The sequence below is a fragment of the Fusarium verticillioides genome, chromosome 10 (genome assembly GCF_000149555.1).
Source record: "Fusarium verticillioides 7600 chromosome 10, whole genome shotgun sequence".
NCBI lineage: Eukaryota > Fungi > Ascomycota > Sordariomycetes > Hypocreales > Nectriaceae > Fusarium > Fusarium verticillioides.
In genome coordinates this window covers 1,351,047-1,377,209 of record NC_031684.1, presented here as the reverse complement: position 1 = coordinate 1,377,209, position 26,163 = coordinate 1,351,047, and the positions used below count along the sequence as shown (strand labels likewise).

The following is a 26,163-nucleotide window of genomic DNA, read 5'->3' as shown; positions in this document are numbered from 1 at the left end:
TTAGAAGTTATGCAAAAAAGTTTGGCCATCCACAAACGACTGATACTGACAAGACAACTTAGATTATGACATTTAGGCTTTTGCCTCTTTTCCAGTAATATAAGATGAATCCAATTCCTCAGCCAAGACAATTTCGCTCAAAATTAGGGTTATCGAACTTGAAGCTCGGATTTGTCACGACTGGGGATTGTACTTATCACGATGCGTCTAATTCTGATCCTCTGGGCTCTGCTGGGCGCTTCCCTTGCTCAAAAGGACCAGAAGCAAACTAAAGAATTCTGCGAAACGAGAATGAGCAGAACCGTGGTGTCTGATACAACCAAATACACCACTCACACGAAGGTTAAGTTGACCGCGAGCAAGCCATTTTGCGACAGGACACGTAGGCATCCAACTCTCACGGTCAAACAAGATCCAGTCACTAGTACGGTTCTTACCAGGTCCATTCGTACCGTTTCGGTTACCGCTCCCCAAAAGCTCAAGACGTTGACAATCACAAAGACCAGTGAGTAAGATGTGGTCATTATCTACAAATCTGATCGTCTAACCGTCAGCAGTCACCGAAACAGCCGTGACGACTCCCACTTTCCTTAAAACCGACTCGACAGTTTATACCACAACGTCTACCCTTACCTCCACAGTTACAGTCCCGACGGTTTCTGGTTTCATCCCTCTCGCCTCGGTATCAGGTTTTGTTTCCCGAAAGCGAAGCCAGTCCAACCGAAGCTTGCTCAAGGAACATGCCTTAGGAGACACTACGCGTGTTTCCCCTTTGCGAGTCTTTCCTCGCAAAGTCAAGCCCAAGGATAAGCCCAAGGCCCTAAAGGACCCCTGTACCATCCAGATCGAACCCGGCGATAAAAACTTTCCCGTCAAGCCAACTCAATCCCGTCACGTGGTCGCGTGTTATCAATCCGTCCTGATCACAAAAACCGAGCGTTTCACAAGTTGTATACCGTGGACAAAAACGATCACACTTGATCAAAAAACAGTTTTAAAGCAGGACATCACTAGAGGGTGGCTCACGACTACAGTCACAGAAGCTGATACTACTATGACTGCGGACGACACTGCCACGACAACTTCGACACTTACTAAAGCAACTACAACGAAAACCTTAACGGAAACTGAAACTGGTACGTCTCGGGTTCACTTTCTTGTGATATAAGCCACTTACTTACCACCATTACCATCTAGTGACTCGAACAGATATTGCTCCAGCCGAAAGTTCTTGGGCCGCTTGCAACGCTGAAAATCTCGTCAATGCGGCGAATGGCGGTCATGGGATTAACGCAGTGAATATTGGAAAGAACGTCTACAACGTTCACTCACTAATCACTCCTTATGACTGTTGTGTTGAGTGCCAGAAGAGGTCAAATTGCATCTTTTCCGTTGCGTATCATCCCCATTGCTACCTTATCATTGGTACTGCCTGTGTTCCAGGCCATACCTTTGACACTAGCTTTACGACATTAAAGAGATTACTCCCCGAGAATGGAGCTACGCTGAGTAATGGCCCGTGTGGCCATATCGTAAACGCTGGAGATATTGGGTGAGCCATTCAAGATGTTGCTCAAGAGAAACATGGTGCCATGAGGTACAGATGTCTGTGCATAACCAGTCTTGTCTTTTACTGTCTTCGAACATGGCAAACAAGAAGGTTCATGAGCGCCTCAGATGGAGGGAATGTCGAGGTATCGGAATATCTGTAAGCAAGGACTATTATCAGCATCTTTCTTCCGTGTTTAATTCTTCGCCGGCGGCCAAGTCCGAGCGTGATCTCTCAAAATCCTGACATCCATCAAAATCCATTATCATCAATTTCCACGGGACTTCGGCACGTAGTCCCCACCAGCCGGCTACTAACCGGCCGTAACCTCTCCATTCGCCTCCGTAGAACTAAACCATACTTGGAAAGACCAGGCGACATCTACCGAGTCATCGAGTAAGAGTCTCAGACCTGACCACAAGGGCGGTTCTAAAATGAGAGTGAACCACGTCCTCGGCTCACACAAGGTTCGCCTAATCTTTGCGCGCGCCCCAGGTTCCCCAGAAACCCCGGAAGTTGGAGATAAGACGAGTGGGAAGGGGGGAGATATGACTGAGAAATTGCGATTATTGATTGTCATATAGTTTGACTAAAGATTGGAGGTGCCACGCGACAACGGAGGTCGTGCCGCGCCCTATCTTGGTGGTGCAGATCAAGACTAGGCCATGGGAACGCGTTTGTGCTTAAGAATGCGACTGCACCCATGCGATGTCGCACTCTTTGACTTTAGCAACGCCTTTTGATCTTATAATCAACTTTTCCCTACTTCCATCTTCTAATATCCTTTATGTCCGTGCAACGTGGACGACATCATTGATCATAGCGAATGACCGCGAAAAGCCCCCAGCAATACACAAACATCCTCCTCAAACAGGAGCACCGGACCTTCATCCTTGCGTCCCGCCTTGATCTTCGAGCCTGAATACCGAAAAAAATGACCGAGAAACACGACATTCCCGATAATGCGTCCTTGACGCCCTCCCAAGCTGCTGGCAAGACATTCGCCACTCATCACCTCCACGGCGGTGAACAGCTTGAGAAGCGATACAGTCCTCTTTCTGTCCTCGCTTTCGCCTTTACCACCACCAATTCTTGGATGGCCTTTGCTTCGGGGATTGCGATCCCGCTTGCTTGTGGTGGAGGACCCTCGATCATCTACGGCTTGATCGCTGGTGGCATCATCATGGCTACCATCAACATTGGCTTTGCTGAATTGGCCTCGGCGTTCCCTTCGGCTGGTGGACAGTATCATATTGTCTTCATGGCCTTTCCCGCGTCTACCCGACGCGTTGCTGCCTTTTATACTGGTTGGATCTCCATTATCTACCTGATGGCTGCGACGGCTTCTTGCAACTTCTTCGCTGCCAGCTCTGTTTTAGACCTCGTCCAACTGTGGCACCCGTCATATAGTATCGAGGCTTGGCATACGTACTTGATGCATATCTTGCTGTGCATCATCGCCTTTGCCGCCACCTCGAGGTTCCCTGCTGCCATCGGCCGCTTGACTACTACCATCTTCTGGTTGTCATTGGTTGGCTTCATCGCTTCCATGGTCACTCTTCTGGCTGTTAGTGATCACAAGCAGTCGGCTTCTACTGTTTTCAAGGAGTACAAGAATGTCAGTGGATGGGGAGATGGCTGGGCTATGATTACCTCCATCACTGCTTGCTTATGGGCCTACAGTGGTGTCGATGGTCCTACTCACTTGGCAGAAGAAGTGCCGAACCCGAGTAAGAATGTCCCTCGGGCTATCTTCTTGACCATCGGTCTCGGTATCTCCACCGTCGTCGCCTGGACTATCGCCCTCATGTTCTCCATCAAGGATGTCGATGCCATCATTGAGTCGACAGTACCCATTCTCGAAGTCTACAACCAAGCTCTCAACAACAGAGTTGCTACCACCATCTGGTCTGTCTACTACATCGTCATGTTCTACGATATCGTTCTGAACTTATTCATCTTCTCTGGTCGAACCATATGGTCCTTTTCCAGAGATGGAGGTGTCCCTTTCTCAGCATTCCTGTCGCATCTCAACTGGGCCAGTCCTGTTCGAGCTACTGCTGTCATGCTTGCCCTGCAGATCATTATTGGGGTTTTGTATGTTGCTTCAAGCACTGCTTACAACAGCTTTATTGGTCTTACACTCTTTGCTCTCAACATTACTGTCACTCTCCCACAGGCCGCGCTGCTTGTTCGTGGGCGTAGCTGCCTTCCTGAGAGGTCCTTCTCGCTTGGAAAAGCGGGATATGCCGTAAACACAGCGGCGACACTGTTTGTTGCATTGTTCTCTGTCAGCTTTTGCTTTCCTGCTTTCATGCCCGTTACGGCATCTTCAATGAACTATCTTATCGTGGTTATGGCAGTTGGCCTGGTATTTACCACTGCCCTCTGGCTCGGTGGTCTTCGAAAGACGTTCACTGGTCCTCAGATCAATCTGGAGGGCGAGGATCAGTAGAAGGCACAACACCACCTCCGATGGAAGTGGATTTGATCTCCATTAGTCATGTTGTCTCTAGCTATCTGCACTTAGTCTATAAGAATGTTTGAGTTAACCGCTTTTGGTCCCAAGCCATTTCAGATGAAGCAACTCGCCATCAATGAAACAAGGCCATGATGATTTGTAGTCACTGAATAACACTTGTACCTTACCGAAACATTCATAAATCTTACACAAATAAAATCATTTGGTTCCCCATGTATTGAGTTGCATAAAGCGACCTGCATAGTCTCTACGAACCACAAACACAAATTCTCAACTCTCCTTAACTCCACACTCCGCCTTCTGACTCTACAACTTCATGACATACTTTCCCTCCAACTGCACTCATGTTAGCTTGTGATAACTTATTTCATGACTCTGAACTTACCTGTCCTTTGGACATTTGTTCCATCAGACCCTCAATATCCTCAAGATCGGCCCACTTGATCTTGGGGATAACGAGTCTTCGCTTGACAAATTGCAAAGCCTCAAGGATATCAGCCCTCGTCCCCACTGCCGATCCTTTCACGGTCCAGCCATTGTCAATGAACCACAGCGGATGGAAATTAATCTTGACATCTTCTGGAAGAATAGACACGCACATCAATGTGCCGAACGGTCCCAGCATGTCAAAAGCCTTCTGATACGCAGCAGCAGCAGTAGCGGTGACGACTACGGCCTTGGCTCCTTGGCCATCAGTTAGATCCTTGACTTGCTTTCCTGCATCTACTCCAGACAAAGCATCCACATAATGCTCGGCTCCCTGAGATTTACAGTATTCCTCTTTCCCGGGACCGGCGTCAACAGCAATGACTCGATAGCCCATGGCGTGAGCATAAGCAACGCCCAGAGCTCCTACGCCGCCGCCAGCACCGGAGATGACAACCCATTGTCCTGGTGTGAGGCTGCAGTTCTTGATAGCCTTGTAAGCTGTAACTCCTCCACAGAGAATGGGCGCGATCTCTTCATCGGGGATGTCATCAAAGGTTGCTGGGATGCGGGCCAGGTATCGCAACGGCACAAGAGTATACTCGGCAAAGGTGCCATCATATGCTTTGGCAGAGTGCAAAGCTTCGACGCATCGAGTCTCGCCCTCGTTAGCAATGTCGATGCACATGCTGCAGGATCCACAAATATCTCTGATCCATGCTATTCCAACTCTCTGGCCAACCTGAACGCTGGGATCCATGTGGGCAATGTTGGAGCCAAGCTCTGCGACTTTGCCAACGCCCTCATGGCCAAGAATCTTTCCTACGGGCCCCATATGGCCCAAAGCCATGCCTAGATCAGATCCGCATAGACTTGTGAGTGAGAGGCGAATGAGGACTTCATTAGGACCAGGGACAGGCCTTGGGAGCTGCTTGATCTCAAAGGTGGGTTTGGCATGGTGCTCCTGTGATGACTGTTGGGGTTAGTACTTGTGGCCAGGCAGTCTGACTTTTGGAGTGACCTACGGTAAGAACAGCAACTTTGTAAGTATCCGGCGTCATTTTAGTGATATTTGAAGAGCAAATGAGTAAGGTTCCGATTAGCTTTGCTAGATGCGGAGGCTCCAGATCTTAAGGGAGAGCATAAAGTGAGTGTCTCAGGCAGGGCTATCCAGACTTGGTAAATCACCCCGCGTCTCCGATATCATGGAATCTCGAGAATTAACAGCCACATTCTTCTGGATACGGCAACCCTCGCTTTGGCCGGCGGCCACGTCGGGTCCGAGTCGTTTCAACATTCCCAACTCGGCAAAGTGTGCGGAGATGACGTCCCGGGATATGGCAGTTGTGGGGTAAACCGCTTCCTACGCAACGTTATCGAGCGGAAGTACAGCGCAGATTACGCATGCTTTTGATTGGAGTATATCCGAAGTCACGGAGCTTGGTTGGACATTGCGTATGAAAAGTACCTGGACTTTGATAAATGACCCCACATTACTACTTCACCGTCCCACATGGGACATCAAGACGGACTGTTAAGCTCGTAGGGTTAATTGAGGACCGTTGATGATTGAAAATTATATAACTGTGACTCTATTTGCATGCTCAAACACACATTCCTTTACTAAAACTCAAAGCATATGGTGATAAAATAACAAACTCCAAGAAGACATCTCACGAAAAGTAGGGATAAAACTCTCCATGCCAACCAGAAGCGGCGGGGTACCCGAGCTGCCCGTGGATCGGTTGATCCATGTCATACAGACTCAGCAGTCGCCGAGACCCGCTTGTCGGCAGTTTCTGCGTCGAGCACAGCGCCCTGATTTTCTTTGGGTACTTTAAAACCAAGATGCTTGAGATAGCTGCCCGGAAAGAAGACATTGTAGAGGAAGACGACGAGCAAGATAGGAAGAGTGTCAAAAACATATAAACTGCGGTATACATATTAGTTTTGTTCTAGGATGTAGGATAGGTTCTACTTACTACCATTCTTTCTGGTGGGTAGTGCCATCTTTGCCACCAGCGAAATCGATCTCACGGTAGATTGAACGGACCTATGCATGGTAAGTGACTTGGCCATAAGTATAAAGGCGTTTTGACTTACAAGAATAAGGAGGCAGGAGACGTTGATCACAATGAGCAGGGTTTGCCACTTCTTTACAATACCATGCTTCTCCTGATTGTCCTTGGCAAAGTCGGGGCTCAACCGTCTTGCAGCGAAATGGAATCGAATGGCGGAGACAGTGAAGAGACCGAAGCCTGCAATCTGAGTGCTCACACCGACAAGACCAAGGGTTTTGCCAAGATTAAGCTTGCTCTTTGCATCGGGATCAGTGGGGTCGGTGCCGGCGATGAGAACTGCTGCGACAAGCTGGAGGAGCAGCGAAACGATATCGAAGCCAACAAAGAGGAGAGTAATGAAGCGAGCTGCGTCGTAAACGATTAGTCCATCTCCCTCACTCTCGCTGCGAGGGGTACTTACCAGGGACCCAAAGAAATCGAAGGGTTCTCAGCTCCGGAGGAACAACCCAGAAGACGATTCTAGCGAAGATAACATAGATGACACCGGCCATCAACACTGGGGGTAAAATCACAAGGGTGAACTGAAGCACGTAAGGTCCCTTTTCTGTCGGCTTGGTAGCGGATACCACTCGAGCTGCGTACCCGATTACCTCCACTGAATCAATGGTCAACTGACAGGCCTCGCATATGTCGAAAGATTGACTTACTCGAAATAGCAAGCAGCATAAAGAGCCATACCCAGGCCTTCTTCCTAATGATTTGCCAGAGCGTGATGCAAAAGCTAACCCCATAAAGACCTGCGACAACTCCTGCCAAGGACTCAGAAGGATTGTAGAGATAATATGACTTGGGTGCGTCCATAATAGTGAATTATTCGAGATGATGGCTGTAACTGAGGAACTGAGGTTGAATTGTGTGAATTGTCTTAAACAGCATCTGTATCCAGACCTTATATAAATCCAAGTTCATCAGACACTGCAACGGCAAACGCCGCAATGGCTTCGAATCAAGCTCCAGCCGATAAGCCACATCTGCACAACTGGAATTTTAGCACCATAGCAATGCCTCACAAACGCATCAAAGCTAGCAACGAATAAGCCACGCTGAATCTGCGTTCGTGCGTCCAACGCCATGGCTACGGGCTAGCACTCAATCAGGAGCTGACTGTAAGGACACCAACAAAGCCAGTCATATGTGGCGCTTTCTTTAGAGACAGACGTCACTGGTCAGTTGTTACGTGGTATGCAACCACATCGAATCACAGTCTCTTTTTGTTGAGACCATTCGAGCTTAAAATTGTAACGTCTCGAATCGCTATCAAGGCTTGGCTTAGGGCCCTATTGTTCGGAGATTAGGGCTGAGAAGCTTGATAATCACGTTGCTTTCTCTCGAATGGGATTCTTGAAATGATTTTAACTCTAAGCGAGGCCTGAAGTGGCTGAAGCAGCTGAAAACTCGTCATGGTGGACCTTCGAGATGATAATAATTGAAGCATGTACAACATTAAGGATTATTAGATGACGCAACTCTTTGCGAGCTCCAGCTAAGGTCCAACGTCGATAGACCGATACAGGCAGACAAGCAATCTTCAGATCACTCCAGGATCTTTCAATACTCCGCCTCATGCACCTTCGTGAGGGGCAGCCGATAAAGCTACTGTGCAATGACGCTGGAAGCTAGGTTCTAGACGCAAGCCAGAGGCGTTAAACCTTTTAGAGACAGCTCTTATGCATAGACGATCTTCACTTGGCTGGCTGAGCCGTTGGGCCGGATGTTGGTGGTACTGAGACAAATGGAAACGAAAACTTGCTGCTACAGACTCTGGTGAAACCCTTTGCTTCTAACCGTTGACAAATGAAAGCTCTTCCAAACCGGGTTCGTGGTCAATATCCCAGACCTCTGGACTCAGGTCACCAGGCTTACGAGTGTATCTCGCCCCAAAGGTTTCCCGAAGAGACTGAGGTACCGTCCAGCCCTGCTCGGGATCACGAAGATACATCTTGAGGAGGTGCCTCTTCATACCTTTGTCACCATCCTTGAACTCGCCGCGAGCATGGAACACTGCCATGTCGTTGATGAAGATAACATCACCTTGAGATATTGGCAAGGCGATGGCGTTCTTTTGTGCGATGAATTGCACAGCGTCCAAAGCTCTCATCTGATCTTGGCTTGGTGCTGGCAATTCCGAGTTTCGTTTTCGCTGCCACCCGAGGATAGGATAGCGAGAATAACGGAAGAGCACAGGTGGCATATTCTCGGCGCCGAGATTGGAGAGGAAGTGCACCTTTCTCGGCGGTTGCAACGAATATGATTTGAATCTAGTAGCTTTAGCATGTCGTGAACCACAATTGACAAGGCCTACTGACGAGTCCAGCACCCATGGTTCAGCGAGCGTATGTAGTATCTCAGGAGAGTGGGCGGATAGCTCATTGTAGACTTGCCATGAGCTACTCAATATTGTTTGCCCGCCTGTCGGAGACATCTCTTGGTAATAAAATGAGAGCACCTCGCAATGGTCCGTATGGAAGGACTAATGATGTTGAGTATAGGTCTAGACTCGACAGAATGCGCAGGTGACGCAACTTACCAGGGGGCCATCACTAAATGCTGGAGCCATGGATGCCCCTTCACTGTCATTCAGAACATTGACGACATGACCTATGGTAGTTTAGCATCAAATAATGTTCTTAAATTTGTAGATTCAGTAAGCCATACCAACGGGTCGCTTTGCAAAGACGTCCACGAAACCTCGCTCTGGGCAGATATGAGCACTGATACCCGCATGCAGAAGAACGTTCTGTCTGGCGGAATACTGCGACGGTTCAAGGCCACTGAGGATCTGGAACCCAGTTCCGTTATAGATGTTATCCGAGAGATGCCTCAAGCGTCGCGATAGGTCGATGGGAAGTGGGAAGGTGGCGGTAGAGACCTGTGTAAGATCATGGGAGTTCTCTCCGCTATCGTCAGCCTAAACCACATGGACAGTCCTAAAGCCCTTTTATTTGATAGGAACCAACTTTCAAAGGCTGTTATAGCGTTATGAATGGTAGAAATGTCCCCGACAGAGAGCTTCACCTTCCACTGAGCCTCTTTGTCTTGGATGTCCTCGCCTCTCCACGCCAGTGTTGACTTCAAAACCTTCGGGAAGCCATCGGGGACATTGATTTCGAATTCTTCCTTCTTGCTTTGGCGGTCCCAAAACCGTTTGTGATGTTCATCAGATGGGTAATATGACTCGCAGATGTCGCTCATATTGATAGACTTGGAAGAGAATTGCCACAGGACCTCAGGTCGGTCTACGGGGACCCGTATAGATTACCAAAAGGCTGTTGAGCATGATCCCTTCCGAAATACGAAGCGAGCACCAATAGGACATCGACACGTGAGTGCCAGACATCTATCTATTTCGAGCAGAGCCTGCAGCATTCACCACAAGGGCATGCCGATGTGATAGATGTAGGGCAACTGCATGAGAACAAGTGCCAAGAAACGAGAGTCCTCGCATGAGGAACTGAGGCCAAGAAGTAGCCTAACAGTCCTGACTGCCCCGGCGCCTAATGCCTTGTTAAAGAAAGAGAACGGTGAGAGCACTGAAACTGACAGGTCGTACTGGAAATGCACCCGGATTCGGGTGCCCACCACAGTCCGGTAAGCAAGTTAGGGAAGCAATCAGGCCGGCGCTAAGTTTCAGCTGAAGCACGCCACATCACAATCCTGTAGGGTGGGCAGTGGCAGCATGCGTAGGTCCCGGTAAAGGCCACATCATAGCAGTCCACCGGCGCCTACCATTTGGAGGGGATTTTGCTCGTATTCAACCATAGCTTTCCAGGTTGTACGATGTAGGTATTCTGATTGACTGGATTGAATCTGCGTTGAGGCAATGACCAGACCTGAAAGTAGACCCAGTGCCAAGGCCGTATGAGAACGGAGCTCGATGCAAATGCAAAAAAGAACGAGACATTTGGCTGAGCCGGCCGCGAGGGAGCTGGGGGGTTGAAACTGCTATAAATAATTCAAGCAGAATTCCCGGACAGCCACAAAGCCTTGTCATTGCGTATATTAAGCTTATCCTTCTCCAAACCAACAGCGTCGAGCAGGCTCAGCACATCATTGTCGATATTTATCGAAACTACAAAAGCGATTGATCAACCATGGGAAATGTGAAACAAGCATACAGCAAGGACCGGTCACCAGAGCAGAATCAGCGTGGAGTAAGTCATTGGATCCACCACGAACTAGAGCTGCGGCTGACATACAGGTGAAAATGCAGCTTCGTGCAGTATTCGTCGAGTACCAGCCAACCAAAGACACGAGCAGCTCGCTGCGTCCCTTCCACCACGCAAGGGTGGTAGTGACGGAAGTGGGCCAGCATCTCAACGGAGAACCTCTCAATGCGCAATCCTCAGGGTTCGTCTACGACAGACATGATGGCGTCGTCATTGGCACTACCACCAAGGACAAGGTCTTAGCACGAAAGGACCCCTAGAAATATCATGGCCTACCCGATGGCTGGCAATCCGTATACTACGGTTTCATCGATCATTCCTTTGATGAAATCGAAGAGATTGGTACAAAATAAATCACAGTGTATCACTGCAGGCTGGATGGCTAACATCTATTGGTAGCAAATGAGCTGGTGCAAGACCAAGTAGATTCTAAAATTGGTTACAACATTGTCTTCAATCATTGTCACACCTTCGCAGAAGACCTTGCTCTCCGTATAGGGCATGACGCATCTGTCAAGAGCATGACCAAGTTCCCTATCAACTCTGTCAGCAGTCACCGACCATTTGGGGTATCCCAGATCGCAAGAGTCTTTGATCATAGTGACCCAGGAATAGAATACAAGAGTATTGCAGATGCAACGCGTGAGGGCCCGATCTATCATAATCAACGCATGGAACTAGATGAAGAAGCAGTCATGATCTCATCAGTGTTGTGTATCCATATGCCCTTGGAGAAGCCCACTAACAATAGGGTTGACAGATCTGCTACTCAGGAGTGTGAGCCTGTCTCCTCAAGCACTGGAACTTACTATGGGGATTCGGATACCTATGGGAGATCATTCCGGGATGAGCTACAACCTGATTGGTACGCTCGTCCAAGAACACCAGAGAGTGTAGACAACGTCGCTGAATCCGATGACAAGGATAATGGTCAAGAGGGCGAATCCTGCGAGTCTGACAAGAAGTATGATCATGGTGGAGAATCATGGCGCTTCGAGGCACCGTTTTAAGGTCGCTTGGTTGTTTTGTACTTAGCATGATTCTTATCGTACCGCGAGTGAATTAGGTATACCTTGCTTTTGCTATGAAGCTAATGTATCTCATCACATTACGTATACTCCGGAATTGGCCTGCGGCATACCTCTATCACTTAGTGCTACGGTGTGGCTTTTGCGTGCCACAAACCTGCAAGTCGGCCAATCTGGGTCATACGGGTGTGCAGGTCTCACAGTAGCGCTTATGTCGCGATGTCAACTTCTTAAGCAGGTTGCGTAACGTGTATCTGCTGAATCTTAGTTCATGATCGGGACTATGCTACCTTGAACCTACCGAAATACTGGTTCATCAGTCAACCTTGAGACCGAAAGATATGGATCAAGATCCAAACAGTTACAAGTATCAGCCCTTGGCAACTCATGATTCGATCCGTATTTTGCACCTGCAACCGGGATCTGGCAATGATATTATCCACTGTACCTTGGAGGAAGTATTTCTGGGCAAGGCAGAAGGTAAATATGAGGCAGTCTCTTATGTTTGGGGCTCCTCAGATATCACGGCCACGATTATTTGCGATGGTGCCGCCCTTCCAGTAACGACCAATCTCGAGCTGGGGTTTCGAGCGTTCCGCTTAAAAAACATATCTAGATCTCTCTGGGCTGATGCAGTGTGTATTAACCAAAAGGATGAGAGAGAGAAAAGCCAACAAGTTCGAAAAATGGGCAGAATCTTTCGCGAAGCAAAACATGTTATGTGCTGGCTTGGGAGAGATGACAGTAGTGTGGCAAATGATTGCTTCCGCTTCATTCGCAATGCCAGAATAGCGATGGAACAGGAGTTTCAACCGGAATGGACCATGGGTAATCTGATAAGGGACACAAAGCTACTTGGAGTATCCAAGACTGCCAGAGAATGGGATCTTGTTGCTCAACTCTTTGGCATCTCTTGGTTCCAACGTGTCTGGTAAGTATCCACACAGAATATGATCTATGATCCAAGAGCCGCTAATGAAGACGCAATAATAGGATTGTACAAGAAGTAGCACTTGCAAAAGCATGCTATCTATGCTGGGGGACTTACCAAGTCCATTTCTACGAAGCGCTTAGCGTTGCTAGCTGGTTGGCGTACTCTATCCATGCACCGTCTCCCAACAAGGGCGCTAGAGTTGGTAAACTCATTAGTGATGTCTTCATAGACATCATGCACACATTCGACAACCGGCCAACCTGGAGAGATATGATTTTGTTCAGCAAGATCTTGGAAGATCTTCATCCCGCTAGGAAACAGCTCTATGTGGACCTTTTGTTCTATGCAAGGTCTCTACAGGTTACGGACCAACGAGACGTAATTTACTCTTCCCTTGGAAGTCCGCTGGCACATTCTTTTAACGGGGAGGTGATGGTCACCCCGGACTACACTGAGCCATGGGAGCAACAACAGATCAGGGCAGCAAAGGCTCTCCTGAGAAACTCACGAGAAGGACCCTACGTCCTTTCGATGATAATACATGACTCTGAGGCGGAGCTTCTGGACGACCAGATTCCATCTTGGGTACCGCGGTGGAATACTTTTGACAAGACGAGTAATCGCCCAGTGCCTCTCACTTCCACCTACGAATATCGTCAAAAGCCCTTTCGAGCTAGTCTTGGAAGTCCCTTGTTCAACCCAACCTTTCCATCACCAGATATCTTGTCTGTAACAGGCTGGAAATACGATACTGTGGCCTGGGTATCCTCCAGACTTAAGTTTGTCGATCTGCAAGGGGATCTCGAGGATTGGAAGCCACACCTGGGAGAAAAGAATACCACTCCCATCGAATTAGCCTGGCTCCAGCTTCTCGACAAGACTTCGATGCCTCCGGAAGAGTTGATTAGGCCATTCAGCGTGACCCTTGCGCGTGGGCGTCCAGCTTCTGACGATCATGTTGATGATCTGTTGCTGTACTGCGAGAGGCTTCGAAGTAAGGCGGGAACAGAGACAATCTCTCCATTCCCTCCATCAAGTCCTACCCTGGGAGATCTGTCAAATGCTGAACGTTCAATCCCGCGATCGAGGGATCGGCGCCTGGCGATGACAGCACTAGGAAGAATGGCATTGGTTCCTTTGATCGCTGAGGCCAATGATATTTGTTGTATCGTCCAAGGGATGGATGTTCCTATAGTGCTTCGGAATGCTACAAATGGTACTTACTAGTGCATTGGAGAAACGTACTGCTCCGGGGTAATGGAAGGTGAACTGTTAGGCCCCGAGTGTACTGATGAATCTCGGTGGAGGGAGCTTCGTATCAGGTGAAGATGACTCCCGAGTCAAATATTATCTGCATTTTACACTCTGTTTATAGTAGGATACGGGAGTGTTGAGAAAACTGTTGAGCAAGATTGACGTTTGGTCAAGGTTAAAGTTACACAGGCCTTGATCCCGATTACGGATACGTTTTCTGACGGACTGGATCGTTCTTAAGCTAGCGGGAGCGGATGACAGGGGCACAAAGCAATGGTTAGCAACAACTTAGCTAAATACGATGAACTGGACAGCGCCAACCAAGATCCAGAGCCGGTATGCCTCATGCTGCGACAACTTATCTTCTCTTCTTCCAGATCTTTATCCAACTAGATTGAACTGACCAGCAGCAGAGCTGATGTCCCATGCCGGGAATCATCGGCTATGCCACTTATGAATATGTTCTGCACTTGACCTTTGAAGTGGAGTACAGGTCCCCATTGGACTTGTTGTATAAACCGCCTTAAGCCGAATAACGCAAGTCATAAGTGGAATAACAAGGTCGAAATAGTAAGCATCGCGGATGGAGAGTGATTGAAAGAGCAACAGGCCATGTAAATGCTCCATGGGTAACAAGGAACTGGGACATGTTGGCGTTCAGCTCCCCATTCTTGCCAGGTGCAATAGCCTCGAAAGGACTTTAGACTTGATCGCGGGGGAAAATGGTCTCGCCCAGTTTACTTTAGATTTTTCTACCGATCCTCCCTTTCTATTTTAGCACAGAAGTATCAGGTTTTCTGTGATGACTTCGACTACGGAAGAAGCAGAGGGCATAGCTGATCAACGTCGACGAACAAGGCTGACAACAAGGTCCGTGCCCCGCCCCTGAAGATGAATCCGGGGTTAGCTCTAGCGCTTCAACAACTCAACCCAACTCAGTTCTTATGCCGACGTGGGGGAAAACGCGGAGTCACCCAGAAGCCGAATAAGAGAAGAATGTCGGTCGAGACACTAGCTTCCTGTCCACTACCACGGTCGTCTCAACAAATCCCGAGCGTAGCCGAATTCCTGCCACGTAATTGTCACCTAGGTGAGTCAACCATGTCCTCCTGGTTAACCCGACGCAAGACGGCTGAGATTAGCGCAGCCGCACCGCTCAACGTGTCGACCCACAAGGTGAGCTTACGCGTGGTCTCATTGGACATGCGACATGATCGTTTTCGTGATGATCGCAAGCATTTGGTCATTTTGTTGAGGAATGCCTTGTCGGACGATGACGGGCTGAGTGCTACTGTACCTACAGCGGTAGTTCAGCGCTTGTGCACGCCAAAGTGTTGTGATAGGTCGCCCTGGATGGCTGGTTTCACGGTGTTTCGGTGTCTCGGTATCAAATGCCGTAGACTATAATAAGAGTCATAACCTAGAACTCAATGATATTCTAATCTTGTCCTTTAGCTTTTCCAATATTCTCAATTGATTTTGCACTATCAAAATGACGGATGTTATGAGTATTAGGGAGCAGCAGCGCTGTACACTTCAGTACTTTGCTGTTGACCTCGCGGCTGCGGCTTTCGCTTCTGCTTTGGTCACTCCCTGGGTGACAGCCATTGATAAGTGAGTACCCTCTCAGCAGATACCCAATCCCATCTTGATATCCTCGAGGTTCTGTGAATACTAACAAATGTCATTAGACTCGTCTTCAACAAGGCAACAAACAACACCTCCATCAAGTCATCCATGCGAAAATGGGCATCCAAGCCCAAGGCGACATTTGCTTCTCTCTTCATACCATTCCTTGTCTACTTCGGAACCTACGCAACCGCCAACATGTTCGATTCCTTCAACGCCATCCAATACGACTGTGAACCCTCCATCGTCTGCTCGTCTCCCGCCAAGTTCGCCGCCACCACGACCGTCAGTTCAGGGCTGAGTATATTCAAAGACGCTTACTTTTCGAGAATGTCCTGCGGCATGTCGACTCCTCTGCTGAGTTATGCACTGTTTACCCTGCGAGATGCGGTGACTATATACGCTTCGTTCAACCTGCCTACCATGATTGCTCCCAAGCTTGCCGAGTTCCCCTTCGCGTCGATTACCCCGTTTGCCAACATCTTTCAGTCTGATGATGCAAGGCTCAAGATGGCTCAACTGTTTATGCCGGCTGCCTCGCAGGTAGTCAGTACTCCGATTCATCTGCTCGGTCTAGACGTCCATGCTCGTCAAGTTCGCATGACGATCAAAGATCGGATCAGTGTCATTCGGCGCTACACTGGCTTTGCTACACCCTTACGTATGATACGAGTCCTACCTTCGTTTGGTATTGGTAGTGTTGCCAATACTGGCTTTAGAAGGAGCATGATGACTCGAGTGGTTTGATTTGACTTGCGGTATGAGATGCTATAGTTTCAACACGGGAACTCCAGAAGCCTTAACGCGGAGAAGTCTTATTATTTTGCGCTCATAAAAGGCTATTATCAATTGAAAACATCTTTTATAGTTTGAAATTTGCAGCACAGTGAATCTCGTCCGGTGAAATCATCGGACTGTTTGATGGTCATGAAACATGCGTGATCTTGGTCTCTATTCCCTTGAATTGCGGGCGAGCATACTGATGGTACATGACAATAATCTTAAGTGAGGAAAGGTTTATGGAGAGCAGATGGTTCATAATGCAGTAACTTTCATTTCTTACTATTTAGTCCATAGTAGTCATCGAATACATGAATCAAACGCTAAAGTCCACTCATTCAATGCTATGTATATACATCCTCATGCTTCGTTCTCTTTTGGTTTTTCCTTCTCTTTCATTTTTACTTTCTTAGAACTTGTCTTGGTTGGCGTTCTGCATCAACATGGTGTTATCAGGCTTGTACTTCTTGGAAGCAAGGTTGACATTGTACTCGCAATCGAGAACAGCGCCCTTGGGCTCATCCTTGACAGGCTTGAAATCAAGGAGAAGATCGTCCTTGACAGCACAAGCAGTGTCAGTCTCGAGATAAGGATCGTCGTTGGGGTACAGCTGAGCAGTGACACCGAGGTAATCGTCGTGGGTGACCATGATGTGAATGTGAGCAGGGCGGTAAGGATGACGGCCCATGATCTTAAGGAGCTCGGCGGAGGGACCAGATGTGTCGATGGCGTACTCTGTGGGCTTGAGGCAGTAGAACCAGAACTTTCCGTCAGCGTCGGTGCGGAACTTGCCGCGGAGGTTGTGGCGCGATTGGTTCTCGGGGTCGTGGGCGTCGTATTTGCCGTTGGTGCTAGCCTGCCACATGTCGAAAACGGCGTTGGGGATTCCCTTTCCGGTGTCAACGTCGCGGATGACGCCGTGGAAGAATGTGAGTTGGCCGTCCTTGGGCATGTCTTGGACGACGCTGGCGCCGAGGTCGCGGAAGGGGGTCTCGGGAGACCAGAAGGGACCGAGAATGCTGGAGGATGTAGGGGCCTTGCCGCCATCGGTGACGACCTTGTGGTTGATCTCATCGACGAGGCTACCAATTGTGAGCGATTGATCGATCTGGCAGGCGCAATTGATTGGGGAACTTACGACTCAATTCCGAGAATGTCACAGACGCGCCATGTCTCGTTGCGGTTCTTCTTGTAGGCCTGGCCAAGAGAGTTGATGTAGTTGACGCCGATGATCCACTCGTCCTGAGTGAGCTCGACCTCTCTGCAGAAGTCGTGCATGTGACGAATGAGAGAAGTGAGGATGACACGCTGGCGAGGCTCGGTCTCGGGGCTCATGAGGCCAATGACATGGTCTGTGAAGTTGGGGTCGAACTTAGATTGCGCCGTGGCGCCGTTGGTGCCGTTTGTACCGTTGGAGACCATTTTAATGATGATTGGAGGGAATTGTCTAGGGATGTAGGGTATCTAGGGATCTGGGGTATCTGGGGATGAGGGATGATGAGGGAAAAGACGGTTGGGACAGAACGTGGAGGCGGCGCCGTTAAGTATGAAAATGAATCGTCGTTTGCCGTTTCTGTAGCCGGGAGACTTGGAGGGGGCGGGGCCGTGGATCATGGACACCAACGGTAGCGGCAATTCAAGTCGGCTCTCCACGTCAGAATGACCATTGCTAATACTGCGTGTCTATTGGCTCGTCTTCTCTAGCACAATCTTGGGGTAAGAGATCCGAACTGGGGGAAATTTTCTTACCCGCAGGTGCCGTACCAAGATGCCGATTCCTCACCAAGCGGATCTTTGTTTCTCCAACTTTTCCCACCTTCTGGATGAATAGATTGCCGACTCTTCTTACCGGATATGGTTCTCGTACGATTTATTACCGTTTTTCGACTGGTTTGGTGCTGCGAAACGTTTCACGTGCATATCTGATTACATCAACCTCAAAAGGTCATTCTAGAGCTGCCGGCAAAGATTCACGGTATTCTCAGCTGGAGAAGACAATATCCAGATTGAATTGAGCAAAAACATCAGGCCATGTTGCATCACAAGAACCATCAACTTCAGCAGCTCAATCACAGAGACAGCTCAATCTCAGAGCAAGCTGTAGGGTACCTCATCAACCGACTCCGGGGGTCCCCGGCTGGTCAACCTGGGGTAGCGGCAATCATGCCAGGGTCATGGTGCTTAGTCGTCGCATCAGCCTTATTAAACTCACCGGGAATAATGTCATGCCGTTTCTGAACCAAGCAGACCTATCACATTGTGCACATTGGGACAGTGCTATATTGAAGATGCCGAGGGTAACGTGACGGGTGCGGGGCGCCAAAAACCACACAGAGAGAAAGAAGAGAGGCGCCCAGGGGAGGAAAGAAAACTCACGAACTTAATCCTCAGACTTAGGAAAACTTGCATGAATTTAGGACATCTTTTATGGGGTTTAGGATATCTTTTACGGAGTTTAGAAGATTTTTTACTGAGTTTATTGGCGGCACCTATAGTCACGGTCCGAAGTAATGCTGCCTGAGGCTAACATGATGCACACAAAAGCAAAGGTCTCAAACAGGTATAAACAAACGCCCTCCCTAACCATCAACCACACTCTCTCAATTCCTTCAAATATCCGATGCATCCGCCGCAGCAAAGGACCCACAAACTCGTGCAAACTGCTCCCCAAATGCCTTGCAAAACTGATCGAAGGGCTTGGCTGTCAAGTCCATGCTGAAAAAGGGAGACGCAAACCATCTGTGAACCGACAGGATAAAGAACTTTCCATCAAGACTTGCTTCCGTCAGGCCAATTCTCAAAACACATCCGACATGGAGAGACTCAAAGAGCTCAGGGTCATGCGTCGTGAGCTGATGCTGCCACCACTTGCAAAAGTTGTCGAGTTCCTCCAGCTTTGCCTCCTGTCGCTCAGTCACTTCTGGATCCGCATCTGGAAATCGAAGACCATCGGCGCGAAAGTCGAAGTGGCAATCGGAGCGAAGAGTCGATGTGCTGTGTACGTTTGTTCGTTGGTCGCTTGAGCTGAAGCTGCGGGCAATGATCCGATTGCCGACCATGAAAACGCGTATGTATCCCCATTTAGAGACAGACGAGAAGCACTGCTGGTGAATGACCCTCTTGGCGGAGGCGGACTCCTGTGTGACGGGCTGGTTATGAATAAACGTGTTGTAGCTCGGGGTTGTGACGTGATGCATGTAGTCCGCGCGGTCACTAAGCGCGAACCTGACGAATTGGGGCCCCTTTATTTCATCAAGGCTGCAGGTTCCAGTGCCCAGGCATGTCTTGGGCCTGTGACTGTATGGTTCGGGTGTGGAGTCTTGGGTTGCGATAGAATCCAGTGCCTTGATGTCGGGAATTTTGAATCCGTAGTTCCAGCTCTCGTGGTATGCCGGATAAACGCTGACGTTGTTGAACAAATGCTGGAGTGCATCGATAGCTTCGTAGAGAGAGCGAACTTTAGGATGAAGGCTCCAATCTTTGGGGTCAAGTGGGATGTAGAAGACAATGGGGCGGTTGTGATCGCAAAACTGATCAGCGAGAGAATTACCTCCTTCTTCGATGAGGCGCATGATCCAGTCGAGAGTGCAGTATTCAACTGTCACGCGTTGAGTTCTTTCAGCGCAAAGCATGGTGAGAACCTGCTGATGAAGAACAACGACGCGGTCGTTCCAGACGGGCTGAATCAGCTTTGGTTTGAACTTTTGTGATCTTGCGATACGACTAGTCAAGTCGACTAGACCATTCTTTTGTGTCTCTTTGGGGCCGATGTTGCTGACAAGTCCGGAACCCAGATCTACTTCCAGTTCCTGAAGTCTCTGAGGGGTCAAACTGCCTAGGACGTCGCCAGCTTCAAATGAGCCAAGAGCTGGGTCGCAGGGGATTCTGCATTCGTGGCCCTCTTCACCGATGTCATTGTGGTGGCTGATGGCAACGAAGATGACATGAACACCAGGCTCGTCGGTTTCTTGCCGGGGTCTCTTTGAGGCAGCGGAAGCCGCTTGCATCGTTGGAGACGCGGTTCTCTTGATCGCCGACATTTTGGATTTGCGATGATTGAGGATGTAAAGGCAGCTTGTGTGGGATGGAAAAAGCGAGGTTGTGTTTTATACTGAGTGCACCTGCCGCCCCCTCACTGCTTGAGCGCACCTGACACCTCGTGTGAGGGAGGCACCTGTGAGTCACTGTCAAAGATCATCCAGACAGGAGCAACTGCAATATAGCAACCAACGACACTGGACTACGGTGCCCTCAAGGAGCAAGAAAATATCAGACTTTAGAAGAGAATGCTAATATAAACTCAGTAAAGACTCCTCTGGATTTAGACTAAATTGCCTAAGCCTCCTCATCACTTAGGACGAAGATCTCAAGTTTTCCTGCCTTCCCCTGGATGCCGGAGACATCTCATCTTTGATTGGAAATCTACATCAAAACTTGTTCAACGTTAACTAAGCTTTCTGTCACTTAAGAACAGAGGTCCTCCGCATTAGTCTAGATTCTTGCCACCCCTTGCGTGTTTACAAAATCACGAACTTGGTGCGAGGTCAAAGCCCGAGTCATCAGAACCCCCTGGGATGACTTTTCTGTCTGAAATTCAACTCCAGAACTCTTTAATATAGTTATATAGATACAATGAATCAATCATCACGTTCAAGCCACTGTTGGCAGGCCTCATACAACTTGAGGAGCTGCGGTTCAGCACTGTAGAAGTGATCTAACATAGTCTCATCAACACAACTGAAGAATCGAAGAAGAGCAACGACAGTAAAATCTGCGTACGAGGCTTTGCATGTTAGCGGTGACATAATCAAATTTCCCAAGGCTGATTTTGTTCTCACGGTGGTAATTCATCAAAAACGGTCCTGGAGTCTCAGCCAGTGCCTCTGCGATTTCATGACACATCGCATCAAGCTGGTACCAAAGCTGCTGGCTGACGTGCTCAATATAATATGAATCGAGACTCATTCCAAACATTTTGGCTCGTGTGTCTGCATAATATTGCAGATCTGATGGGACAAGAAGTTTCTTGGGTAACAGATGTGCCCATAACGGCCTGCTGCTTATCAGTAGCTTCTCAGCCAATTCTTCGATCCTGGCGGATTCTTCTGAGTCGAATTGAAGTGAAGGTGAGTTGAAATTCTTCTCTAATTCCTCGGCAATCGATTTTGATCCCGTGATCCCTCTTGTGGTCTCGCCCTCTTGTAACAGGATGCAGGGTACGGTATGCGGGCTCAAAGGCGGCTCGTTCGGGTTCACACTGAGCTAGTGTCAATGACTGATGTAAATGAGATTTGGGACCATATGAACTTACTGAGGCTTCATGTGGGTACTGAGGTTGGAAAAGTCAAGCCATTCTGTTGTATATGGCAATGCCTTGTAGTTCAGGACGAGCCGGGCTGCCATTGAACAGTCAATCTAATGCGCGGCCTCGTTGCGAAGGTATCAGACCTTTCCAGACATTTGGAGACCACGATTTCCGAGTTATACTTGGAATGTCGAGAAGTGTTATAAACGGGCGAGACGTCATGTTTTTTTTTCTTGTTCTTCAAACTGATGCCCGCATCGAATTGATTCACCCGAGGTTCTTTAATAATACAATGTCAATTTGGGTTGAGGTTGATGGTCGCTGACAACCTAATCCTTGAAACTTGCCCCAGTTGAGTTAGCTCCTTGACTCTGCCATCAAAAGCGGGGCCAGTCGGGCAAGTTTATGTCATTTTCCTCAGTGCAAGGTCCGATCGCCCAGATTAGCTCACTGTCCTTCACTAATCATTTTATGCCTTGCGCTCTGTATCTTGAAACCTTCCAGTTCAAATCCACTGAAGGCCATTCCCTCTCATCTATTCTGAAGCAATAATTACAATTTGTCACAGGTTAACACTGCTCTTCTCTCTCAACCAGCAGAAACACAATCGGCTTACAAACGTGCCGCTCTTCTGTCACAATGTCTCCTCGCTCCAATGAGCCACCCAGCCCAGAGGCCAAGGTAAAGTCTATTCGGGTCTCTTATGTCAAGTTTTCCGTGTCACCTAACAATTGACTTAGGAACGTCGCGCACGTAATAGGGCAGCGCAGCTAAAGTTCCGGAGGAAGAAACAAGAAGTCGATGAGACACGCTGCAACCGGATAAAGCACCTCGAAGGCGTGGTTGAGAGAATGAGCACAGTATTAGTGGACTTTACAGACGGCCTCTTGCAGCAAGATGTCGTCCAACAGAGCCCTGGCGTGATAGCCAGAATTCAAGGCGTTATTGCCGATATCCTTGCACTGGCCAATGAAGCCGGAGACCCCGAACAGGATACCAAGACTCGTAAGGCTCGAGGGAAAGCCACCGAAACCCAATATCATTCTCCCAAAGACTCCGAACATGAGCTTCCGAGTTCAAACCCCATTGTTACCATTACCGCTACTCCCGACGACCCGATGACTGCCATTTCCCCGATGCCCCTTGCAGACGACTCCCCCATAAATATGCCGTTGTTTGAAGACACAACCGTGCCGTTGCCGGTAGTTCCAACAATCTACTCCCAAGCAAGCTACCCACCATTCACCATCCCAGCACCTCTTAGCCCCCTTTTGTGGTCCTCCTCATTGCCACCTCTGTCCCTTAATTCTTTCATCTGTCGTCTCACATATTCATGCTTCAAGGTTGGCTGCCTTGTTCTCAGCAGATCAATCGATGCTCCACTACCGCTATCAGAAGAGAGTCGTATGTTTGGCTCGACGCTTCGCTACCGCGAAAGGGATGAAATGATCTTGAGAATGCGATGGCTGCTCGGTCCTGGCAAGCATGAACTTCAGACCTTGGCAGAATTACCTTGGGGAGGGAGGTGGTGGGATCAAGAGTTTTCCGGTAGCCACCTAGCGAATTATGCCACAGATGCCACGATGGTTGACTCATCTGCCCCCCAGTTCCTCAGCGTCCTTGGTGTCGAGAAACAGCTCGTTGCACTTGGCGCTCGCTTCGTGGATAAAGAGACCATCGAGCTGGACTCGAGTGCTTTGGCGATCCTGTCGGGGAATCGCCTAGAACCTAGCTGCGCCCAGCCAGAGAGCTGGAGTTTTGTCAACCTTTTTCCGTCAAAAGATTCACGACCGCAGATAGAAGCGTCGAAAGTACGAGTCAGTCTGAATCTACTTATAGTGAACTTGACGAAGATAGCGGTTTGTTTGATGAAAGGCCCTGGCTTTCCCAGACAGGCATTGAGAGGAGTGATTGAAGACTCTGTGATTACGAGGAAGACCAATCCAGGAAAGCCCGACATGGCCACCATGGAATCATCGCTTTGTTACTAGACTAAGTAGAAGTACTCGAGTATCTTATCTTATCAACCTTCTACTTGACCTGCTCTTCGACCTTCATCTTCAAATGTTTCCGTTTGAAGACGATGATTCTGAACCAGCGGTCGAAGTGGGGTTGTCTTTAGATGAATTGGAGGAGAAGCCTACGCTTTCTGTCAGACCTAGTTACTCGAGAGTTCTTAGAGACTTTCTCACCTCTGAAACTGTGGTGTTGAACGCCTTGTCGGTCACGCTTGATACACCTGTCATAAGCCAGTGCTGTCGCGTCTGATACCAAGTGTCGTCGACATCTGAACTCATAAACACTGGCCCATTAGGAATACATTCTAGATGAAACTTGGTTCCATTGTGGACGCTGATGAACCCGTACGTGTTGTTCGGCTTCCACTGTGCAACGTCCCACAATTGTGTTTTATCGTTACTTGCATCGAGTAGGCAAGGTCGTGTTCTCATATCTGCGTCGGCCGTGTCGTTGGAGAGGCTAACGGCGAGCTGTTTATCCGCGTCGGTCTGTGAATACCGAAGCATATACCTGCCAAAGTTGAACCAACTGGTTGCTAAAATCACGTATATTAGTTGGTGTGAAAGTTGGTGCGGCTTACAAACTGCCAATATGCTTCCACGGTTTGCTTATCCCTCTTCACTGGCCACACGTGGAGGTTCGCATCGTTTGAATTTGTGTCCTGGTTCGTTTGAAGCATCGCCTTTGAAGTCATTATTGCAGTTGGTATCTACAGCCTGTTCTGTAATGTAATACCAGACTTTTGGGTCGAGGTTGGTGGCTGGTCTGGGATCGGACTGCATCAAGGCCTTTCTCTCAGAGTACTCTGAAAGCCAACAGCTTTAGAAGATAATAAGGGGACTTTGAGTGTTTTGTGTGCAGATTCTATACCTCTTGAAAGGTGGTAAGACCAGATTGCTTTAGTATTGCCAATCTTGCTGGTGAGTCGGGCAGCTTGACATAAGAATGCCCGAATATTAGAGGGCCGGTCAATTCAGCGAGTCAAGACCACCTCCACGCCCTTGCATTAACTTGACTAAATGTGGATTCTTGTCAATAACCCATCTTGGCACAATTTAATGTCCGCCTATACATGCAGTCCGTTCTGAACATGGGTACTGATGGTATGGGCCATTCTTTCGAAAAAGACACGACGGACACAGAATCAATTTGCAACCATGGGGTCGAATTGCTTCGCGCAGACCTTAAAGTCTCTTCATATCCCTTCCCAGCCTCTTATATTTGCCAAAGTATGGGACCTAGCCTCTCTGAACATGGTCTTGTCTCTCAGCAGCGAAACCTCGAAACCGGTCAAAGCAACCGCTACCGCTTCATGGGCCTTCGCCGCTTCTCTAGGCGTGGAAGACGAAGAGCTCACTATGGAGCAGAATCTAGCCTCAATCCGAAACCTTGCTGCAAGGGCTACATCAGCCGGTTTGCCGCTCTCTGTTGACCTTCAAGATGGCTATGGATTTCGTCTTCGTGAAGCAGTCAACCAAGCGTTCCAAGCTGGAGCTCATGGTGCCAACATTGAAGACAGCATCCCAGCTCGTGGTCTCGGACAAGGGATTGAGCATTCTTTGTATCGTTTGAGAGAGCAAATTCGCCACCTATAGCTAGCCGTAAAAGCCACAGCTGACGCAGGCCCCCCTGACTTTGTCATCAACGCCCGTTGTGACGTTTTCGCTTTGGAAGACGTCGCGAATCTCAACCATGAAACGCGTATGAAAGAGTCAGTGAGGCGTGGCAAAGCGTACTTAGATGCTGGAGCTACGACTGTTTTCTTCTGGCGCGGATATGGTGCCGGCTTCACAGAAGCTGACGTGCAGACACTTGTCAAAGAGCTTGATGGCCACGTCGCGATACGCCTAGGTCAGACTCCAGAAGCACTGTCAGTGTCACAGTTGGCCAAGTTAGGGGTTACCAGAATTAGCATCGGCCCCAGTATCTTCCAGATGGCCATGGATGCTGCCAAGAGATCAGCTCTTAATTTCCTTGAAGGCGGTCGTTTAGGGGAAGTTTAACTATGGTACTTGTAAGATAAATTTCATAGTCTTCACATGACTTAAAGTACCATGTTGGATCTGTAGGAATCCTTTCACCTAGCATGCATTTAAAAGCATTCCCCTCTATGAGATATATGATGGTCATCTGCAAGTTCTCTCATGAAACCACAATCTCCTAAGGCTTGCGGATGTGAACACTCAGATATCCGTTGCCATACGCGTTTTTGGCTCCTTGAGCCACACCACCACAAGTGTATTTGCCCATAATCTGCCCAGCGGAGAGAGAAACGTTGCTGGCCCGCCGCACGACTGCGGCAAGGGCGGAGCTTCGTACACTTGTCGAACAATCGGCCCATGCTGCAGCGAAGATGGGCGCCATTCCTACCGCGGATGTGATCGAACGGGCGAGGTGAGTGCATAATCTCTCTTTTTAGAAGCCTCCTCAAAGTTTAACAAGCATAGATCCAATGCAATGAACGGAGATACAAGGATGTGAGACTGGCACATATAAAAGCTGCACTGCTA

The 26,163-nt window shown here is 48.8% G+C and overlaps 16 protein-coding genes across 16 annotated transcripts; 8 read left to right on the top strand and 8 right to left on the bottom strand.

Moving 5' to 3' along the window:
- Positions 1 to 201: 201 nt before the first annotated feature.
- FVEG_16379 (hypothetical protein) lies at positions 202 to 1,556 on the top strand (the record flags this gene model as incomplete). The annotated part of the gene is made up of 3 exons (XM_018905623.1): positions 202 to 505; positions 558 to 1,136; positions 1,198 to 1,556. The coding sequence occupies 3 exons, from the start codon at positions 202 to 204 to the stop codon at positions 1,554 to 1,556; spliced, it is 1,242 nt and encodes a 413-aa protein (XP_018755184.1).
- Positions 1,557 to 2,483: 927 nt separating this feature from the next.
- Positions 2,484 to 4,004, top strand: FVEG_08624 (hypothetical protein; the record flags this gene model as incomplete). The annotated part of the gene is made up of 1 exon (XM_018897510.1): positions 2,484 to 4,004. One exon carries the CDS (start codon positions 2,484 to 2,486, stop codon positions 4,002 to 4,004), a length of 1,521 nt encoding a protein of 506 aa, XP_018755185.1.
- A 333-nt stretch (positions 4,005 to 4,337) lies between these two features.
- On the bottom strand, positions 4,338 to 5,518 carry FVEG_08625 (hypothetical protein; the record flags this gene model as incomplete). Its single annotated transcript, XM_018897511.1, has 3 exons — positions 4,338 to 4,367; positions 4,417 to 5,430; positions 5,483 to 5,518. 3 exons carry the CDS (start codon positions 5,516 to 5,518, stop codon positions 4,338 to 4,340), a joined length of 1,080 nt encoding a protein of 359 aa, XP_018755186.1.
- A 694-nt stretch (positions 5,519 to 6,212) lies between these two features.
- FVEG_08626 (hypothetical protein) lies at positions 6,213 to 7,339 on the bottom strand (the record flags this gene model as incomplete). The annotated part of the gene is made up of 5 exons (XM_018897512.1): positions 6,213 to 6,387; positions 6,440 to 6,510; positions 6,561 to 6,883; positions 6,939 to 7,133; positions 7,186 to 7,339. 5 exons carry the CDS (start codon positions 7,337 to 7,339, stop codon positions 6,213 to 6,215), a joined length of 918 nt encoding a protein of 305 aa, XP_018755187.1.
- Positions 7,340 to 8,318: 979 nt separating this feature from the next.
- FVEG_08627 (hypothetical protein) lies at positions 8,319 to 9,730 on the bottom strand (the record flags this gene model as incomplete). Its single annotated transcript, XM_018897513.1, has 5 exons — positions 8,319 to 8,796; positions 8,845 to 9,008; positions 9,066 to 9,136; positions 9,194 to 9,430; positions 9,496 to 9,730. 5 exons carry the CDS (start codon positions 9,728 to 9,730, stop codon positions 8,319 to 8,321), a joined length of 1,185 nt encoding a protein of 394 aa, XP_018755188.1.
- An 899-nt stretch (positions 9,731 to 10,629) lies between these two features.
- Positions 10,630 to 10,964, top strand: FVEG_16380 (hypothetical protein; the record flags this gene model as incomplete). The annotated part of the gene is made up of 2 exons (XM_018905624.1): positions 10,630 to 10,689; positions 10,749 to 10,964. The coding sequence occupies 2 exons, from the start codon at positions 10,630 to 10,632 to the stop codon at positions 10,962 to 10,964; spliced, it is 276 nt and encodes a 91-aa protein (XP_018755189.1).
- Positions 10,965 to 11,225: 261 nt separating this feature from the next.
- FVEG_08628 (hypothetical protein) lies at positions 11,226 to 11,714 on the top strand (the record flags this gene model as incomplete). Its single annotated transcript, XM_018897514.1, has 1 exon — positions 11,226 to 11,714. The coding sequence occupies one exon, from the start codon at positions 11,226 to 11,228 to the stop codon at positions 11,712 to 11,714; it is 489 nt and encodes a 162-aa protein (XP_018755190.1).
- Positions 11,715 to 12,418: 704 nt separating this feature from the next.
- FVEG_16381 (hypothetical protein) lies at positions 12,419 to 13,893 on the top strand (the record flags this gene model as incomplete). Its single annotated transcript, XM_018905625.1, has 2 exons — positions 12,419 to 12,663; positions 12,726 to 13,893. 2 exons carry the CDS (start codon positions 12,419 to 12,421, stop codon positions 13,891 to 13,893), a joined length of 1,413 nt encoding a protein of 470 aa, XP_018755191.1.
- A 1,480-nt stretch (positions 13,894 to 15,373) lies between these two features.
- FVEG_08629 (hypothetical protein) lies at positions 15,374 to 16,495 on the top strand. Its single transcript, XM_018897515.1, has 2 exons — positions 15,374 to 15,534; positions 15,612 to 16,495. Exons 1-2 carry the CDS (start codon positions 15,413 to 15,415, stop codon positions 16,294 to 16,296), a joined length of 807 nt encoding a protein of 268 aa, XP_018755192.1. The 5' UTR covers positions 15,374 to 15,412; the 3' UTR covers positions 16,297 to 16,495.
- An 85-nt stretch (positions 16,496 to 16,580) lies between these two features.
- Positions 16,581 to 17,891, bottom strand: FVEG_08630 (hypothetical protein). Its single transcript, XM_018897516.1, has 2 exons — positions 17,468 to 17,891; positions 16,581 to 17,411 (listed from the first exon to the last, which is right to left on the bottom strand). Exons 1-2 carry the CDS (start codon positions 17,749 to 17,751, stop codon positions 16,739 to 16,741), a joined length of 957 nt encoding a protein of 318 aa, XP_018755193.1. The 5' UTR covers positions 17,752 to 17,891; the 3' UTR covers positions 16,581 to 16,738.
- A 1,047-nt stretch (positions 17,892 to 18,938) lies between these two features.
- FVEG_08631 (hypothetical protein) lies at positions 18,939 to 20,369 on the bottom strand (the record flags this gene model as incomplete). The annotated part of the gene is made up of 1 exon (XM_018897517.1): positions 18,939 to 20,369. One exon carries the CDS (start codon positions 20,367 to 20,369, stop codon positions 18,939 to 18,941), a length of 1,431 nt encoding a protein of 476 aa, XP_018755194.1.
- A 597-nt stretch (positions 20,370 to 20,966) lies between these two features.
- Positions 20,967 to 21,732, bottom strand: FVEG_08632 (hypothetical protein; the record flags this gene model as incomplete). Its single annotated transcript, XM_018897518.1, has 3 exons — positions 20,967 to 21,112; positions 21,168 to 21,586; positions 21,641 to 21,732. The coding sequence occupies 3 exons, from the start codon at positions 21,730 to 21,732 to the stop codon at positions 20,967 to 20,969; spliced, it is 657 nt and encodes a 218-aa protein (XP_018755195.1).
- Positions 21,733 to 22,095: 363 nt separating this feature from the next.
- FVEG_08633 (hypothetical protein) lies at positions 22,096 to 24,017 on the top strand. The gene is made up of 2 exons (XM_018897519.1): positions 22,096 to 22,315; positions 22,375 to 24,017. The coding sequence occupies exons 1-2, from the start codon at positions 22,274 to 22,276 to the stop codon at positions 23,623 to 23,625; spliced, it is 1,293 nt and encodes a 430-aa protein (XP_018755196.1). The 5' UTR covers positions 22,096 to 22,273; the 3' UTR covers positions 23,626 to 24,017.
- On the bottom strand, positions 23,658 to 24,347 carry FVEG_16382 (hypothetical protein; the record flags this gene model as incomplete). Its single annotated transcript, XM_018905626.1, has 3 exons — positions 23,658 to 23,774; positions 23,827 to 24,181; positions 24,238 to 24,347. 3 exons carry the CDS (start codon positions 24,345 to 24,347, stop codon positions 23,658 to 23,660), a joined length of 582 nt encoding a protein of 193 aa, XP_018755197.1.
- A 463-nt stretch (positions 24,348 to 24,810) lies between these two features.
- FVEG_08634 (hypothetical protein) lies at positions 24,811 to 25,656 on the top strand (the record flags this gene model as incomplete). The annotated part of the gene is made up of 2 exons (XM_018897520.1): positions 24,811 to 25,219; positions 25,253 to 25,656. The coding sequence occupies 2 exons, from the start codon at positions 24,811 to 24,813 to the stop codon at positions 25,654 to 25,656; spliced, it is 813 nt and encodes a 270-aa protein (XP_018755198.1).
- Positions 25,657 to 25,813: 157 nt separating this feature from the next.
- FVEG_16383 (hypothetical protein) lies at positions 25,814 to 26,017 on the bottom strand (the record flags this gene model as incomplete). The annotated part of the gene is made up of 1 exon (XM_018905627.1): positions 25,814 to 26,017. The coding sequence occupies one exon, from the start codon at positions 26,015 to 26,017 to the stop codon at positions 25,814 to 25,816; it is 204 nt and encodes a 67-aa protein (XP_018755199.1).
- Positions 26,018 to 26,163: the final 146 nt, after the last annotated feature.

What these genes read in the sequence shown, in the direction of transcription:
- FVEG_08629 (XM_018897515.1), top strand. Translation starts at nt 15,413, where the DNA reads ATGACGGATGTTATGAGTATTAGGGAGCAGCAGCGCTGTACACTTCAG. An exon ending in TGGGTGACAGCCATTGATAA is followed by an intron (nt 15,535 to 15,611) that starts GTGAGTACCCTC and finishes AAATGTCATTAG; the next exon opens with ACTCGTCTTCAACAAGGCAA.
- FVEG_08630 (XM_018897516.1), bottom strand. Translation starts at nt 17,751, where the DNA reads ATGGTCTCCAACGGTACAAACGGCACCAACGGCGCCACGGCGCAATCT. An exon ending in GACATTCTCGGAATTGAGTC is followed by an intron (nt 17,412 to 17,467) that starts GTAAGTTCCCCA and finishes CACAATTGGTAG; the next exon opens with CCTCGTCGATGAGATCAACC.
- FVEG_08633 (XM_018897519.1), top strand. Translation starts at nt 22,274, where the DNA reads ATGTCTCCTCGCTCCAATGAGCCACCCAGCCCAGAGGCCAAG. An exon ending in CACCCAGCCCAGAGGCCAAG is followed by an intron (nt 22,316 to 22,374) that starts GTAAAGTCTATT and finishes CAATTGACTTAG; the next exon opens with GAACGTCGCGCACGTAATAG.